The sequence below is a fragment of the Rana temporaria genome, chromosome 4 (assembly GCF_905171775.1).
Source record: "Rana temporaria chromosome 4, aRanTem1.1, whole genome shotgun sequence".
NCBI lineage: Eukaryota > Metazoa > Chordata > Amphibia > Anura > Ranidae > Rana > Rana temporaria.
In genome coordinates, this window is record NC_053492.1 from 147,718,191 (window position 1) to 147,732,938 (window position 14,748).

A 14,748-nucleotide genomic window follows, 5' to 3' on the forward strand; every position below is an offset into this window, starting at 1 on the left:
AATGTATGGACCGAAGACCAAGTAGCAGCCTTACAGATCTGAGCCATGGAGGCATGGTGATGCACTGCCCATGAAGCACCAACTGCTCTAGTCGAGTGCGCGTTCACCTAAAAAGGAGGGATCTTCTTTTCTAAACCATAGGCCTGAATAATGACTTGTCGAATCCAACTTGCAATAGTGGATTTCGACGCTGCCTGGCCCTTCTTTGGGCCCTGTGGCAGAATAAAGTGACAATCAGTCTTTCTTATCTGAGCCATAGCTTGCAGATAAAACTTTACCGCTTTTACAACATCTAGAGAATGTAGACTCTCTTCCTCCTCCAACTGCAGATCTGGAAAAAAAGACGGTAGGACTATATCTTGATTCAGATGAAATCCTGAAACCACCTTAGGTAAGAATGTCGGGTGAGGCCGTAGCACCACCCTGTCATCATGAATAATCATATATGGTTCTTTACACGAAAAAGACGCCATTTCCGATACCCTCTTTGCTGAGGATATGGCTACGAGAAAAAACAGTTTCTTTGTCAAAAGACTTAAAGAAGCATGGTGTAATGGTTCAAAAGGTAGCTTCTGTAAAACAGATAATACCAAATTCAAATCCCATGGGCACACGGGAGACTTAACCAGCGGATTCGTTACAAATACCTGAACAAAGGCCCAGACTAGGGAATGAGAGGCAAGCGGTCTTTAAAAGAATACCGACAAGGCCGGGATCTGGCCCTTGATAGTGCTCAAGGCCAACTTCATATTTAAGCCCAACTGAAGAAAGGCAAGAATCCTATTAATGACATACTTTCTTAGGATGCCACCTTCTAGGTTCACACCAGGAAACATATGCCTTCCAGATTCTGTAGTAGATGAGCCAGGAGGCCGGCTTCATAGCATTGACCAGAGTGGATAGGACTGGACCTGAGAGCCCACGTTTCCTCAGAATGTGGGTCTCAACAGCCAAACCGTCAAATTTAAGGCAGGATGGAATATTGGACCCTGCGATGGTAGGTCAGAGCGTAGTGGAAGAACCCAAGGTCTTCCTACTGCCATCCTTATGATTTCTGCGTACCAGGTTCTCCTGGTCCAAGCCAGGGCGACCAAAATCACCGGCTTTCCTTCCCTCTTGACTCTCTGAAGGAATCATGGAAATAGCCGAACTGGAGGGAATGCATAAATCAGAGAATAATGATCCCATGAGATAGTCAGGGCATCTGACCCTTGGGCACAGGGATCTCTTGTTCTGGACACAAAGTTGTCCAGCTTTGCGTTTAACCCAGGAAGCCAACAGGTCCACATCTGGGGTACCCCATCTCTGACATATGATTTGAAATATGTCGGGGTGTAGAGACCATTCTCCTGGAATCCCCTGCTGGCGGCTTAAAAAATCTGTCTTCCAATTTTCTACCCCTGGAATGAAGACCGCAGATAGGCGAGGAATATGCATTTCTGCCCAGGCCAGGATATCGATTCACCTCTCTTTGGACATCCAGACTCCTTGGTGATTTGATATAGGCCACAGCTGTAGCATTGTTGGACTGAATCTGAACAGGCCAACCCTGCAGTCTGTGAAGGCCGCCCGAATCTCCAGAATGTTGATGGGTAGGAGCTTTTCGACTCCGAACCACTTCCCCTGGGCAGATGCTTTGTCTAGAACTGCCCCCCAGCCAAGAAGGCTGGCGTCTGTGGTTACCAATTTCCAGGTAACCGGAGTAAAGGATTTTCCTTCTGGACAGATTTCGGGGGAGCAACCACCAATTGAGGCTCTGGCGAACCTTTGGAGATAAGATCATAAGAAGGTCTAGGGCCTGAACATCTTTGTTCCAAGTTGACAGAATTCTGCCCTGTAACTGCCTTGAGTGAAACTGGGCATAAGGGACAGCCTCAAATGATGCTACCATCTTTCCCAATAATCTCATGCATAGATGGATGGAAGGCCTTCTCTTTGCCTTTATCACTCGGACCAAGCCTCCTATGGCTTTTGCCTTTGGCTTGGGAAGTAATACCTTGCTTTGGGACGTGTCTATAATCATGCCCAAGTACTCCAGCCTTCTTTGAGGCTGCAAGGAGGATTTTTCCAGATTGAGGACCCAGCCTAGGTACTCTAAATACTCTAAATGCCCAAGCGTGCAGCAGACTGATCTATGATCAACAGATCATCCAGATGGAATGAAGGGGGGTAAATTCTGTGCTAGTGGTGAATAAGTGACAAACGTAAGTTAAATACAATAAGCTGCAACACAAAAACATGTGATAATCATGTGACAAGATATGTAAAAATGGTATAGTTGCGCTAAATAATAAAATCTGATTAAGTGTATAAACCAAATTATTGAAATATAAAAGAAGGTGCTGATAGTGACAAAATTCACCATTCATAAATGTGCAAAATAACAAAATAAATATTATATTTTTGAGTACAGAAAAAAGACAAAAAAAATGTTATAATATCTCAAAAACATGTATAATCGTAATAAGTGTCCATCTGTTAATCAAACACCAAGTATCCAAATAAAAATGGATAACCGCAAGTGAAGAAACAAAATCCACTGTGTCCAAAAGGAGATAATCCAATCCCACAAGAATAACAAGATAGAGGTGCATAATACAGGGAGTAAAACAGCTGTCCACCACCACCACAATGGATTCTTCCTCGTGTGCCACACACAGGTAAAAAAAGGGGGACCCTTACCAGATACGTTGGACCTTAGATGGCAAGGTCATAAGAGCTTTGCAGATATACCTCTGCGAGGTTTGCGTGGTAAACCGGGATGTCCAGAACGCTGAACTCCTCAAGGTCTCCTCATCTCCATTCCTAGAGTTACCGATGGGTATCCAGTGATACCGATCTCTCCAAAAACAAGCAAATACGTGGGCAATGTAAAAGTTTATGAAAAGAAAGAGCAGCAATGTGCATTACCTGTTTTAAAAAAACTGGATCATTTATTGTGTATAACAGAAAAAACGATACAGCTGACAAACCAATACAATTTTAAAAGCAGCCGTCCAAAACTAAAAAAAATGAACACCCGTGCTTCTGGGGTCACGTGAGGACGTGGTGACGTCGATACGTAGCACCGCCCTGACCAGTTTTGTCACAAATGATGTTTTCAAAGGGCACTTTCAAAGGGCAGCGTTCCCAAAGGGGAACGCTGCCAAGTATCTTTTGCAAGAAACCTCGGCCTCCCAAGGTTTTAACCAAAGGGACCTGCGCATGTGTACCTGCAGGAGATTCAAGCGGGATGCTTGCTGAACAGAGTCCGTCATCGCATCAGTCGCAAAACACAAGGCCTTGGGAAGGTCCTCATAAACCTCAATCTCCTCTGTAGGGAGGAGGTTAATCATCTGCTTCATTTGTTCCTTGAGAAACTGACATACACCAATAGCTGCAACTGCAGGTTGTACTACAGCCCCAGCCATGGAGGAGGAGGCTTTCAATAGGGACCCCATCTTTTTATCAGTTGGATCCTTAAAACCCTGAGCATTGTCCATAGGAAAGGTCAGGCTTTTGTTTGCAAAATAAATAGCTGCATCAATAGCAGGTATCCCATTTCTTAGTGAAACCTTTCTCCATAGGATAAAGGAGGGAAAAACTGCTGAGAAGGAGAAAACTGTTTATCTGGGTGAACCCAGTCATCATACATCAGTTTATCCAGCAAAGGATAAACTGGAAAGGAGCATGCAGCCTGCAGGGATTTCCGAGATCCCAAAGAGGAAACAGAGGACATAGAAGCTTCAACAGGAGGCAATTTGTAAGTGGCATGCACCATCTCTGCATAATATTACACCTGCATCTTTAGCGACTGAGAGGTAGCAGGAATCCTCTCATCCTTGGAGTCCTCAAACTGCACATGGTCCTCATCTCCAGAGAGGGATTTTTCACCCTCAGAAGGCTCATCTGATGAGAGATCCAGAGCAGATGAAGGGGATCTACCCTGGTTTCTGCTATCTTTCAAGGAGGTTGAGATAATAGTAGCAATCCTTCCTTCTAAACCATCCAAAGCAATTTTTAAGCCGCGTACACACGATCAGGATGAGGACGGTCTGATGGACTGTTGTCATAGGTTAACCGATGAAGCTGACTGATGGTCTGTCGCGCCCACACACCATCGTTTAAATAACCGATCGTGTCAGAACGCGGTCACGTAAACCACGTACGACGGCACTATAAAGGGGAAGGTCATATCCAATGGTGCCACCCTTGGGGCTGCTCTTGCTGATTCTGTGTTACCGCGCGTTAGTAAAAGTTTGGTTCGAGCCGATTCGTGCTTTTCAGTCTCCGTGCTTTGCAGATCGTTTTCTCGGGTTCAGTTTGTGCTTGTGGGTTCGTATCTGTTTTTCAGTGCTTGCAGTCAAGTCGTATCTGTTTTGCAGTGCGTTCCTGTCCGCTTGATTTCTGTTTTTCAGTTCGTTCTTTTCAGGCCTTGCTGTACTTGGTTGCTTTCTGCTTTAAGTGTTCTTCCATCATACAAGTGATACAGAAGGTCTATATTAAGGTAAGTTGTCTCCTTTCACATCACAATCTATATATGTCTTAAATGTATGCTAATGTCTTGTATTTCTTGCATCATTCCCTAATTACCATGATTGTAATATGCTGTGATTGTCCCTTTTGTCCCCATGCATGTTATAAGTTTTGAATGCTCCTTTTTTGGCCTACATGCATATTTCAGTTCACTAACCTGTCCAGCATGCTATCCTAGGCCCAAACACACCTAGCCTAGTCTGTTTCCTACTTTTGTTTTTGTCTGCTCAATTGTAGTTCTGTCCCCCCCCCCTTAAAATGTGTCCCAATGTTTTTTTTCTCATTCCATTTTGGCAGAGTGCTAGAGGGTTTATTTTTCTGGGCCCAAACTCAGCTAGAAACACCCCCCCCCCTTAAAATGTTTAATGGCCCATCAGAGGGGTGAGGAGTCTGATAATTGGGCCTATTTTAATTCTATCATGAAATTAGCACTCTACTAATAAATGTTATACTGATGTTGGACAAGGATGTCTTTTGTATTGTGATTGCATTGTTTTTGTGCCAAAGTATTAATTTTTATTTTTGTTTGACTCCACAGTTTCCTTCCACGCCACAGGAATGGCAGACTGTGGCTTTGCTCAGATGGAGTTTACCCACCGTCTCCAGACTGGTGGCCTGGCCCTGCCACGGGATGAAGACAATGTGGAGGCACTCCCTTTTGTGTTTTTTGTTGCGGATGTAGCTTTCGGGCTTGGACCACACCTCATGATGCCATTTCCCCAGAGGACTCTCACCCCGGAGAGGAGGGTTTTGAAATACCAGCTGGCCAGAGCCTGGAGGGTTTTAGAGAATGCCTTCGGGATAATGGCCAGACTATTCCGCCTGTTCCAGACATCCATCCACATGGCGGACTATAAACTGAACACTGTCAATTTTCCTGCTGCATTTTTCATAATTATTTGTGCAGGCCATCAGAGACCTACCTTTCAAACATTTGGCCTGAGGCCAGACAATCATCTGAGAACCTGACTGGCCTGGACACTGGCCGTACTGGATTGGCCCCCCGAACTGCTCGGGTTGCCCGTGATCTATACATGGAGTACTTTACTGGTAGGGGGGGCCATTGAGTAGCCAGATCTAAACATCTTCAGTCAGGTATAGTAGTTTACAACATATTTCTTGGCCTCAAATGTTTTGGGTTAACAAGATTTTTTTTTAACCAAAATAAAAGCTTGAAAACCCAAACAAAAGTCGTGGGCAGAAAATATAGTGACAGGGATGCCAACTGCAGTGGTCAGAATGAGAGTCTGTTCAATTTACCAAAAAAAATAACAAAAAAATGCAACAGTCATGAGCTTTAAAATGTGTGTGCTTAATGAAGCCAAAAAAAAAAAACATGTCCCTTTTTTAGACACAGGAAGAGATCAGCCAATAGGAGGAGGAGGCTCCGGAATGTGTCAGCCAGGAGGAGGAAGGGGTGAGTGGCAGCCAGGAGGAGGCTGGGCCGAGTGGCAGTCAGCAGGTGCCCAGGCCCAGTGGCAGCACTGAATCACAGGTGCCTCAACCCCAGATGCGCCCACCAAAAAAAACAAGGTGCATGACCCAGCTAGAGGAGGAGTCACTGCGGGTCATTAAGGAGGCAGCAGAAATCATGAGGGCCCCCCTTAACCCTGTTGAGAGCTTTGGCTCATACATTTCACACGAACTGCAAGAAATGGAGCAGCAACAATGGGGCCTGGCCCAGGTTCTGATTGCTTCTGTGATACAGAGGGGAAGAAGGGGCCTGCTGACTGAGACCACACAATTCAGTGACCCGACCCATTTTCACCACCTGCAAGGGGCCGTGGAGGGAGCCGTGGAAGGAAGGCTGTAAGGAAGACCAGAAAGTGATTCCCTGGCTTCAAGCTGATTTGGCATAAAACTGAGGTTGTTGTAGTACCACAGCTTGGGGTCATGTATGACATCTGATGCTTCTTCTGATTTCTGGGATTTGGGGAGCACATTGTGGCCCAAATTAGAGGGACTCCTGATGTTCTTGATTTTGTTGTTGATCATGGTGGAATGTGCCTTTGGTGTCCAAAGTCTGCATATATGTGGCTGATTGGGCAATTGTTGCCCTTCATGATGCTTTTTTTTTTTATCCAGAATAAATGGAGATTTCATTTAAGTTAAATACATGTCTATTGTGTTTTTCTGGTGAATAGCCATCAAACATTTCCGAAATACAATGTGTAATTAACAAAGGACACAACCTCCTTAAGGGGAGGGGGGGGGGTGAAAACCTTGGGCCAGATTCACAAAGGACTTACGACGGCGTATCTACTGATACGCCGTCGTATGTCCGAATGAGCGCCGTCGTATCTATGCGCCTGATTCTTAGAATCAGTTACGCTTGAATTCGGCCAAGATACGACTGACGTAAGTCTCCTACGTATCTTGGGTACATATTTACGCTGGCCGCTAGGAGTGCTTCCGTATATTTCCGCGTCGAATATGCAAATGAGCTAGATACACCAATTCACGAAAGTACTTGTGCCTGGCGTATTAAAATACGCTGTTTAAATTGCAGTAGGAGCACTAAAAGTTGAGTTAATGATGTGTTTTTGACCTGCAAAAATTTGTATCTATGCTAGTCCTTCAAATGGAGGCTATGATCGTTTTTCCCCCTCCCCCCTCTCCCTTTTTCTTTATTCTGTACACCCTATTTTTTTTTGTCTTGAAAAAATTTAATAAAAACTATTGGAAACGAAAAATACGCTGTTTACGTAAGGCGTACGACCGGCGTAACTTTACCCCTCATAAAGAAGGGGGTAAGTCATGTTAAGGTATGGACGTCGGAACAGCGTCGTATTTTACGTCGTTTTCGTAAGTCGTACGTGAATGGGGATGGGCGTTCACGTCGACCAAGTATTGAGCTGGTGTAACTTAGGGAGAAAATTTGACGTGATACTGAGCATGCGCACGCATGCGTCGTTCGTTAGGCTCGTCATTTACGTGGGGTCACGATTCATTTCCATACAACACGCCCCCTACCAGCCTACTTTGAATTAGGCGGGCTTATGCCGGCCAATTTACGCTACGCTGCCGCAACTTACGGAGCAAGTGCTTTGTGAATACTGTACTTGCATGTCTAAGTTGCGGCGGCGTAGCGTAAATAGGATACGCTACGCCCGCACAAAGATGCGCCCAGGTACGTGAATCTGGCCCCTTGTTGTGATAACTTGAGAAAAAAAAATTATGTGGAGTACAAAAAATTATTTTGGAGATCTGGCTTTCTAAAAAAAAAAAAAAAACATGAGATCACAAGCAGTGCAGGGAGTGAGTTGGGGAACCCCCAGGGGTTGCTGTACATTGTGGTGAATGAATTGGGGAACCCCGGGATGACTGTACAGTGCGGTGAGTGAGTTGGGGAATCCCAGGGATGGCTGTACAGTGCGGTGAGTGAATTGGGGAACCCCAGGGGTTGCTGTACAGTGCGGTGAGTGAGTTGGGGAAACCCCGGGGTTGCTGTACAGCATGGTGAATGAATTGGGGAACCCCGGGGATGGCTGTACAGTTAGTGAGTGAGGGGAACCCCGGGGGGGGCTGTACAGTGCGGTGAATGAATTGGGGGACCCTGGGGATGGCTGTACAGTGCGGTGAGTGAGTTGGGGAACCCCGGGAATGACTGTACATTTCGGTGAATGAATTGGGGAACCCCGGGGGGGACTGTACAGTGCAGTGAATGATTTGGGGAACCCCGGGGATGGCTGTACAGTGCGGTGAGTGAGTAGAGGAACCCTGAGGTTCCCCGGGGATGGCTGTACAGTTTGTGAGTGAGGGGAACCCCGGGGGGGACTGAACAGTGCGGTGAATGAATTGGGGAACCCCGGGGATTGCTGTACAGTGCGGTGAATGAATTGGGGAACCCGGTGGTGGCTGTACAGTGCGGTAAGTGAGTTGGGGAACCCCCGGGGGGGACTTTACAGTGCGGTGAATGAACTGGGGAACCCCGGGGATGGCTGTACAGTGCAGTGAGTGAATTGGGGAATCCGGGGGATGGCTGTACAGTGCGGTGAGTGAGTAGGGGAACCCCAGGGATGGCTGTACAGTTCGGTGAATGAATTGGGGAAGCCCGGTGATGGCTGTACAGTGAGTGAGTTGGGAAACCCCAGGGATGGCTGTACAGTTCGGTGAATGAATTCGGGAACCCCGGGGATGGTTGTACAGTTCGGTGAATGAATTGGGGAACCCCGGGGGGGAATGTGCAGTGAATGAATTGGGGAACCCCCGGGGATAGCTGTACAGTGCGGTGAGTGAGTTGGGGAACCCCGGGGATGGCTGTAAATCTTGGTGAATGAATTGGGGAACCCCGGGGATTGCTGTACAGTGCGGTGAATGAATTGGGGAACCCGGTGGTGGCTGTACAGTGCGGTGAGTGAGTTGGGGAACCCCGGTATAGCTGTACAGTTCGGTGAATGAATTGGGGAACCCCGTGATGGCTGTACAGTGCGGTGAGTGAGTTGGGGAACCCCGGTGATGGCTGTACAGTGCGGTGAGTGAGTTGGGGAACCCCGTGATGGCTGTACAGCTCGGTGAATGAATTGGGGAACCCCGTGATGGCTGTACAGTGCGGTGAGTGAGTTGGGGAACCCCGGAATAGCTGTACAGTTCGGTGAATGAATTAGGGAACCCCGTGATGTCTGTACAGTTCGGTGAATGAATTGGGGAACCCCGGTGATGGCTGTACAGTGCGGTGAGTGAGTTGGGGAACCCCGGTATAGCTGTACAGTTCGGTGAATGAATTGGGGAACCCCGTGATTGCTGTACAGTGCGGTAAGTGAGTTGGGAAACCTCAGGGATGGCTGTATAGTTCGATGAATGAATTGGGGAACCCTGTGGGTGACTTTACAGTGCAGTGAGTGAGTTGGGGAACCCTGTGATGGCTGTACAGTGCGGTAAGTGAGTTGGGAAACCCCAGGGATGGCTGTATAGTTCGGTGAATGAATTGGGGAACCCTGTGATTGCTGTACAGTGTGGTAAGTGAGTTGGGAAACCTCAGGGATGGCTGTACAGTTCGGTGAATGAATTGGGGAACCCCGTGGGTGACTTTACAGTGCAGTGAGTGAGTTGGGGATCGGTGTGAGATCCTTGGCGCTGTCCGCAGTGCTGAAATAGGTGTCAGTAGAAGACGTGCATGTTTGACATTGTTTCACAAGTGTGAGCTGAGCTTTATATGGGAAGGTGTACGCAGGAATCATTCATCTCCCTGATTATATCACTGTGTGTATAGTCTGCTGTCACTCCTCTCCCCCAGGAGGGATTAATTTGTGTTTATTAGCGGGGGCCTTCTCTCTATCTGCTGTGACTGCGTCAGGAAAAGGGCGAGCTGAAGCAGATTTCCATTTAAGCAAGCCACTCCTCTCCATTGACTATATCGTGCTGCTCTCTACTGCTATGCTAGAAAGTAAAGGGACACACACAAGCCTGGTGCACAGAGACTCATCCAATGGAGCCTGGCAGACTTGTGCTCAGGTGCCAGGTACTCTGGAGTAGCAAGTGTTGGTCTGGAGGATGCCAGCTGCAGAAAGACCCCAGATGACAAGGATAAGGAGAAGATCTTAGTGATTTCCTGGGCACAACTGTCCTCATCCATTTGCCAAAAGATGTCCAACGCTGTCTATGCTGCTTTGCACATCCTACTCAGTATCCTCATCCCCATTGCCAACATTCTGGTCATCATCATCCTCTCCAATCTCCTCAAGAAGAAGCACTGCAAGAGTTACATTTTCATACTCAATCTGGCTGCTGCGGACCTTCTGGTGGGACTCATGTGCATCCTGGAAACTCTGGATGATGTCTTTGATGAAGAATTTGATAAGAATTTATTCTTTTGCCTGCTGAGATTGTGCTTCACAGTCACTCCTTGTATTGGATCCATGCTCACCCTTCTCCTGATATCTCTAGACAGGTATCTGGCAGTTAGAATGCCTCTGTATTACCTGAAGATCATGAATAATAAGTGCATTGGCATTTCTCTAGCAGTCCTGTGGTTGGTCTCCTTCTTTGTTGGGCACATGCCTCTGATAACCCCATCACTGCAGCACAATAACTACACTGGCGTCTGCGGGCTGTTTTATGCGGCCAAAAGCGACTATCTGTACATTTTATGCTTCATTATTTTCCTGCCAGCCTTATTTACTATTGTGTGTCTTCATACAGCAGTGGGCAGGATTGCTTATGCCCACCATAGGCGTATTCAGAGGAGCCGGGCCATTAGTGGGCTTTCTAACAACCATCCAGCCCACTCATCCAACTTTAAGGCTGCTAGGACTGTTCTTATAGTCATTATCTGCTTCACCTTGTCCTGGGGCCCCTACTACATCACTGGAATTGTTCAAGCCACCTGCACATCATGCAAACTGGTGGACCTGCTCAAGGATATTCTGTTTGTTTTAGGGGAGGCCAATTCCCTTTTGAACCCTCTCATCTATACTTTCTATTGCAGAGACATCAGACGCTATTTCTACAAACACTTTGTCTGTAGAAGTAGGAAAGTAAAGCCCCAGATTCTAGCCTTGGTTCAGTTCACCAACATTGGGACACCTAAGGAGACTTCTGTGGACAGTGTTCATGATGTGTCACTATTCGGTGGTTCTGGAGACATGATCAAAGAGTGAAGGTGTAGCAGAAAACATTGCAGGTACACTCGGCTATGAGGAAGGCTGCATTAGCCGAAACGCGTTAGGGGTGTGTCATTTTATATGTAGCCAATAAAGATCCATCTTAAAGAGTACACAGGGTGGGCAGCTTCAATTGCTACGGATTGTCTATATTGGGGATTGAACATCCCAGCCAGAGCACCGCCCTTGAATTTTGAATACAGCAGTCAAGCTGGGGTATGGTTTTGCTTTCATTGCAGGTACATTGCCTATTCCAGCTGCCTAAGTACTCTCTTCACTAGGATACATCTTTGTAGTACTGTTGTAGGCTTTGGGAATCTAAGGTGGAACAACAAATCTCAGCACTCCCACATCCCTATTTCCTCTATTGCAACACCAAAGTCGCACGATTTACAGTGCGACTTTGCAATGCGATTTTTGATGCAATGTCATGCAACCATGTGAAAACAAGTCACACTGAAGTAGGGAGTCACTGTGACTTGAGTCGCACCAATTAGAACGGGGACCATTGAAATACAGTGCATGGGTTTTGACTTGTAATGCGACTTCACATGTGTCAAGTTGCATAACAACTCGCAGTAGTGGAAACAGAGCCTAAGCTCTGTAACAGATGGAACTGTCAGCTTGTTTTTTTTTCTATAGTGTTTTTATTGTTTGCCCAGGTGCTAGAAACTCTCATTCTGCTTTATTTAACAAAGCAATGGAAAGAGCAATGATAGTGTGCAAAGTGCGAGAATCCATAGTAACCAGAGTTCAGTTTACTATAGTCAGATCATTGGAAGAAGAATGGTGACTGGTTTCTATGTGTTACCACATCTTGCTCTTTGATTTATTACACAAGACCACCTGTCTTCAGTAGGCTACAGCAATGATCAGGCTTAGACCCCTTTCACACAGAAGAGTTTTTCAGGCGGGACAGCGCTAAAAATAGCGCTGCTATACCACCTGAAAAACTCCTGCCCAGCAACCTCAATGTGAAAGCCGGAGGGCTTTCACACTGAGGCGATGCGCTGGAAGGAGAGAAAAAAAATCTCCTGCAAGCAGCATCTTTAGAGCGGTGAGAGGAGCGGTGTGTATACCGCTCCTTCCCATTTAAAACAATGGGAAACCGCGGTAATACCGCCCGCAATGCGCCTCTGCAGAGGCGCATTGCGGGCGGTATTAACCCTTTATCGGCCGCTAGCGGGGGTTAATACCGCACCGCTAGCAGCCGAATTCCGACGCTATTTTTAGCGGCGCTATACCGCCACCGCACGTCCCGCCCCAGTGTGAAAGGGGTCTTATGCTGGCCATACACTATATGAAAAATCGGCCGAACCTATTTGGCCATGAGAGAAAACGATAGTGCCATCATGGAATGATAGATCGTTTATTGAACATAAATGAATGCATATTTTGTTCATTTTTTTACATATACCTAGTGCAGACAGTTCAGACGGGAAGCACATTAACCATTCAATTTATCATTCGTTCCGAAAGAAAATTTCCAAACTTGTCCTTAGTTTTTTTCGGCTCAAAAACATCCCAACTATTTTTGACTTTGTGCCCATTAAGGCTTCATTTCCACTGACGTTTTTACAGCCACTTTTCTGAGCGTTTTTTACAGCTTAAAAACGCCTGTCCATGTTATTCTATGGCATCATGCCCACATAGGCGTTTTTGAGCTGCAAATGGCATAGGCGTTTTTGAGCTGTAAAAAAAACGCGGGACCAGGGCGTTCTGAAGCTCCAGAGTAGAGCTGTAAAGACGCCAGTTGTTAAAAAACGCTCAAAAACGCGCAAAATAAACATGGACAGGCGTTTTTAAGCTGTAAAAAAGGCTAACACAAGTGGCTGTAAAAACGCCAGTGGAAATGAAGCCTAACTGTCCGAAAAACGAACAAACTGGCCAAATGACCGAATTATTGGGCGATTTTTCGTATAGTGTATGGCCAGTATAGCGTTACAGATTCAGGGGCTGTTTGTGGGTTGGGTTAGAATGCTACTGTATGTTCAAACGTCTCGCAAACAATGTTGGCGATTCCAGGTTTTCCTACAATCTCAGGATGTTGTTTTATTAATTCACACTTTTGAGGCAAATGTGGTTTATAGGATCATGCACAAAATTGTCCTGATATTGTCAATGTATACCCCGTTATTTACAAGTGTCTGAAAATGTCAAATAAATGTTATATTCTTTTCCTAAAAAAGCTCAGAGTATAATGATAGGTGAGTGGCTGGTCTGTTTCTTTCTTTCTCTGGAGTTATGGTAGAAGATGAGCGCGTGTCATTTTAGAGCTCGTGTCATTTTAGTCCCTGTAAATATGGAGAGTTTAAATCTCAGGAATGCAGGAAAAATGCCAGGGAGCCAACTACAAAGCCCAGGACTGCATTGAGGGATTAGGGTAAGATGACAAGTATGATGGTCGCTGGGATTCACTGTACATCATTTATCAGTATTTAACCACTTGCCTACTGGGTACATTTACCCCTTCATGCCCAGGCCAATTTTAAGCCTTCAGCTCTGTCACACTTTGAATGAAAATCGCACGGTCATCATACACTGTACCCATATGACATTTGTATCATGGTTAAATGCTAAATAAACAAAGACCTAAAATTTTGAACATTTTTCTCCTTCACTAATGTGCGCCGAGGAGGTGGCACTGATGGGCATTGATTAGCTGCACTAATGGGCACTGATGAGGCGGCACTGATGAGCTTTGATTGGCTGCACTGGTGGGCACTGATGAGCATTGATTGGCACTGATAGGCTGCACTGATGAGGCAGCACTGGTGGGCACTGATGAGGGGGCACTGATGAGGCAGCATTGGTGGACACTGATGAGGAGGCACTGATAGGCTGCACTGATGGGCACCGATGAGGCAACACTGGTGGGCACTGATGAGGAGGCACTGGTGGGCACTGATTAGCAGCACTGGTGGGTACTGTTGGGACTGCACTGATAATCAGGACACTAGTCAGTGCCCTGATTATCAGTGTACAAGTCCCTGTTACAAAAAACTGTTATAGGCTCTTTTCTCCTCTCCTTATGCTGTCAGCTTGAGGAAAGAAGTGCAGATAACCGGCTAATGTGATCTGTGATCAGCTGTGATTGGACACAGCTGATCACATGGTAAAGAGCTGCTGATTGTCTCTTTACCTCAATCTGTGATCAGCAGTGTCAGGAGGTCATTATGCACAGGATTAACCCCTTGTGTTCCACAGTGAGTATAACAAGCATGCTTTACTGCATATACAGATTTACTGTTGTAGGTTTAGTAACATTTTAAAGTCCTTAAATGTCATGATGCATTAGATTTCTTTTTTTTTTTGCTTTATTTACACTTGGTGATCCAGATGGTAACACATTTCCTGTCTTAAAGCGGTACTAAACCCGAAACCGAAAATGTATTATATTGCAATCATTACCAGTCATTAGATGTGGTGGCTGCGTCAGTTTTCTTTTCTTTGGCTTTCCCTCTTTTTTTACCTGATGATCTGGACAGTAACACACCTCCTGTATTAGTGAGATACAACCAGTACAACCAGTGTTAAGTGGTTTGTCTCATCCATGTAAACTGATACATTCTGCTAGAGAGCTTGTGCTTTTGAAAAACAACAAACGTGCTGGCTAGATCACCAGATGTTA

At 46.0% G+C, this 14,748-nt stretch overlaps 1 protein-coding gene across 1 annotated transcript; it reads left to right on the top strand.

Moving 5' to 3' along the window:
- The first annotated feature begins 9,759 nt into the window (after positions 1-9,759).
- Positions 9,760-12,054, top strand: GPR119 (G protein-coupled receptor 119). The gene has a single exon (XM_040347456.1). The coding sequence runs from the start codon at positions 10,101-10,103 to the stop codon at positions 11,112-11,114; it is 1,014 nt and encodes a 337-aa protein (XP_040203390.1). The 5' UTR covers positions 9,760-10,100; the 3' UTR covers positions 11,115-12,054.
- Positions 12,055-14,748: the final 2,694 nt, after the last annotated feature.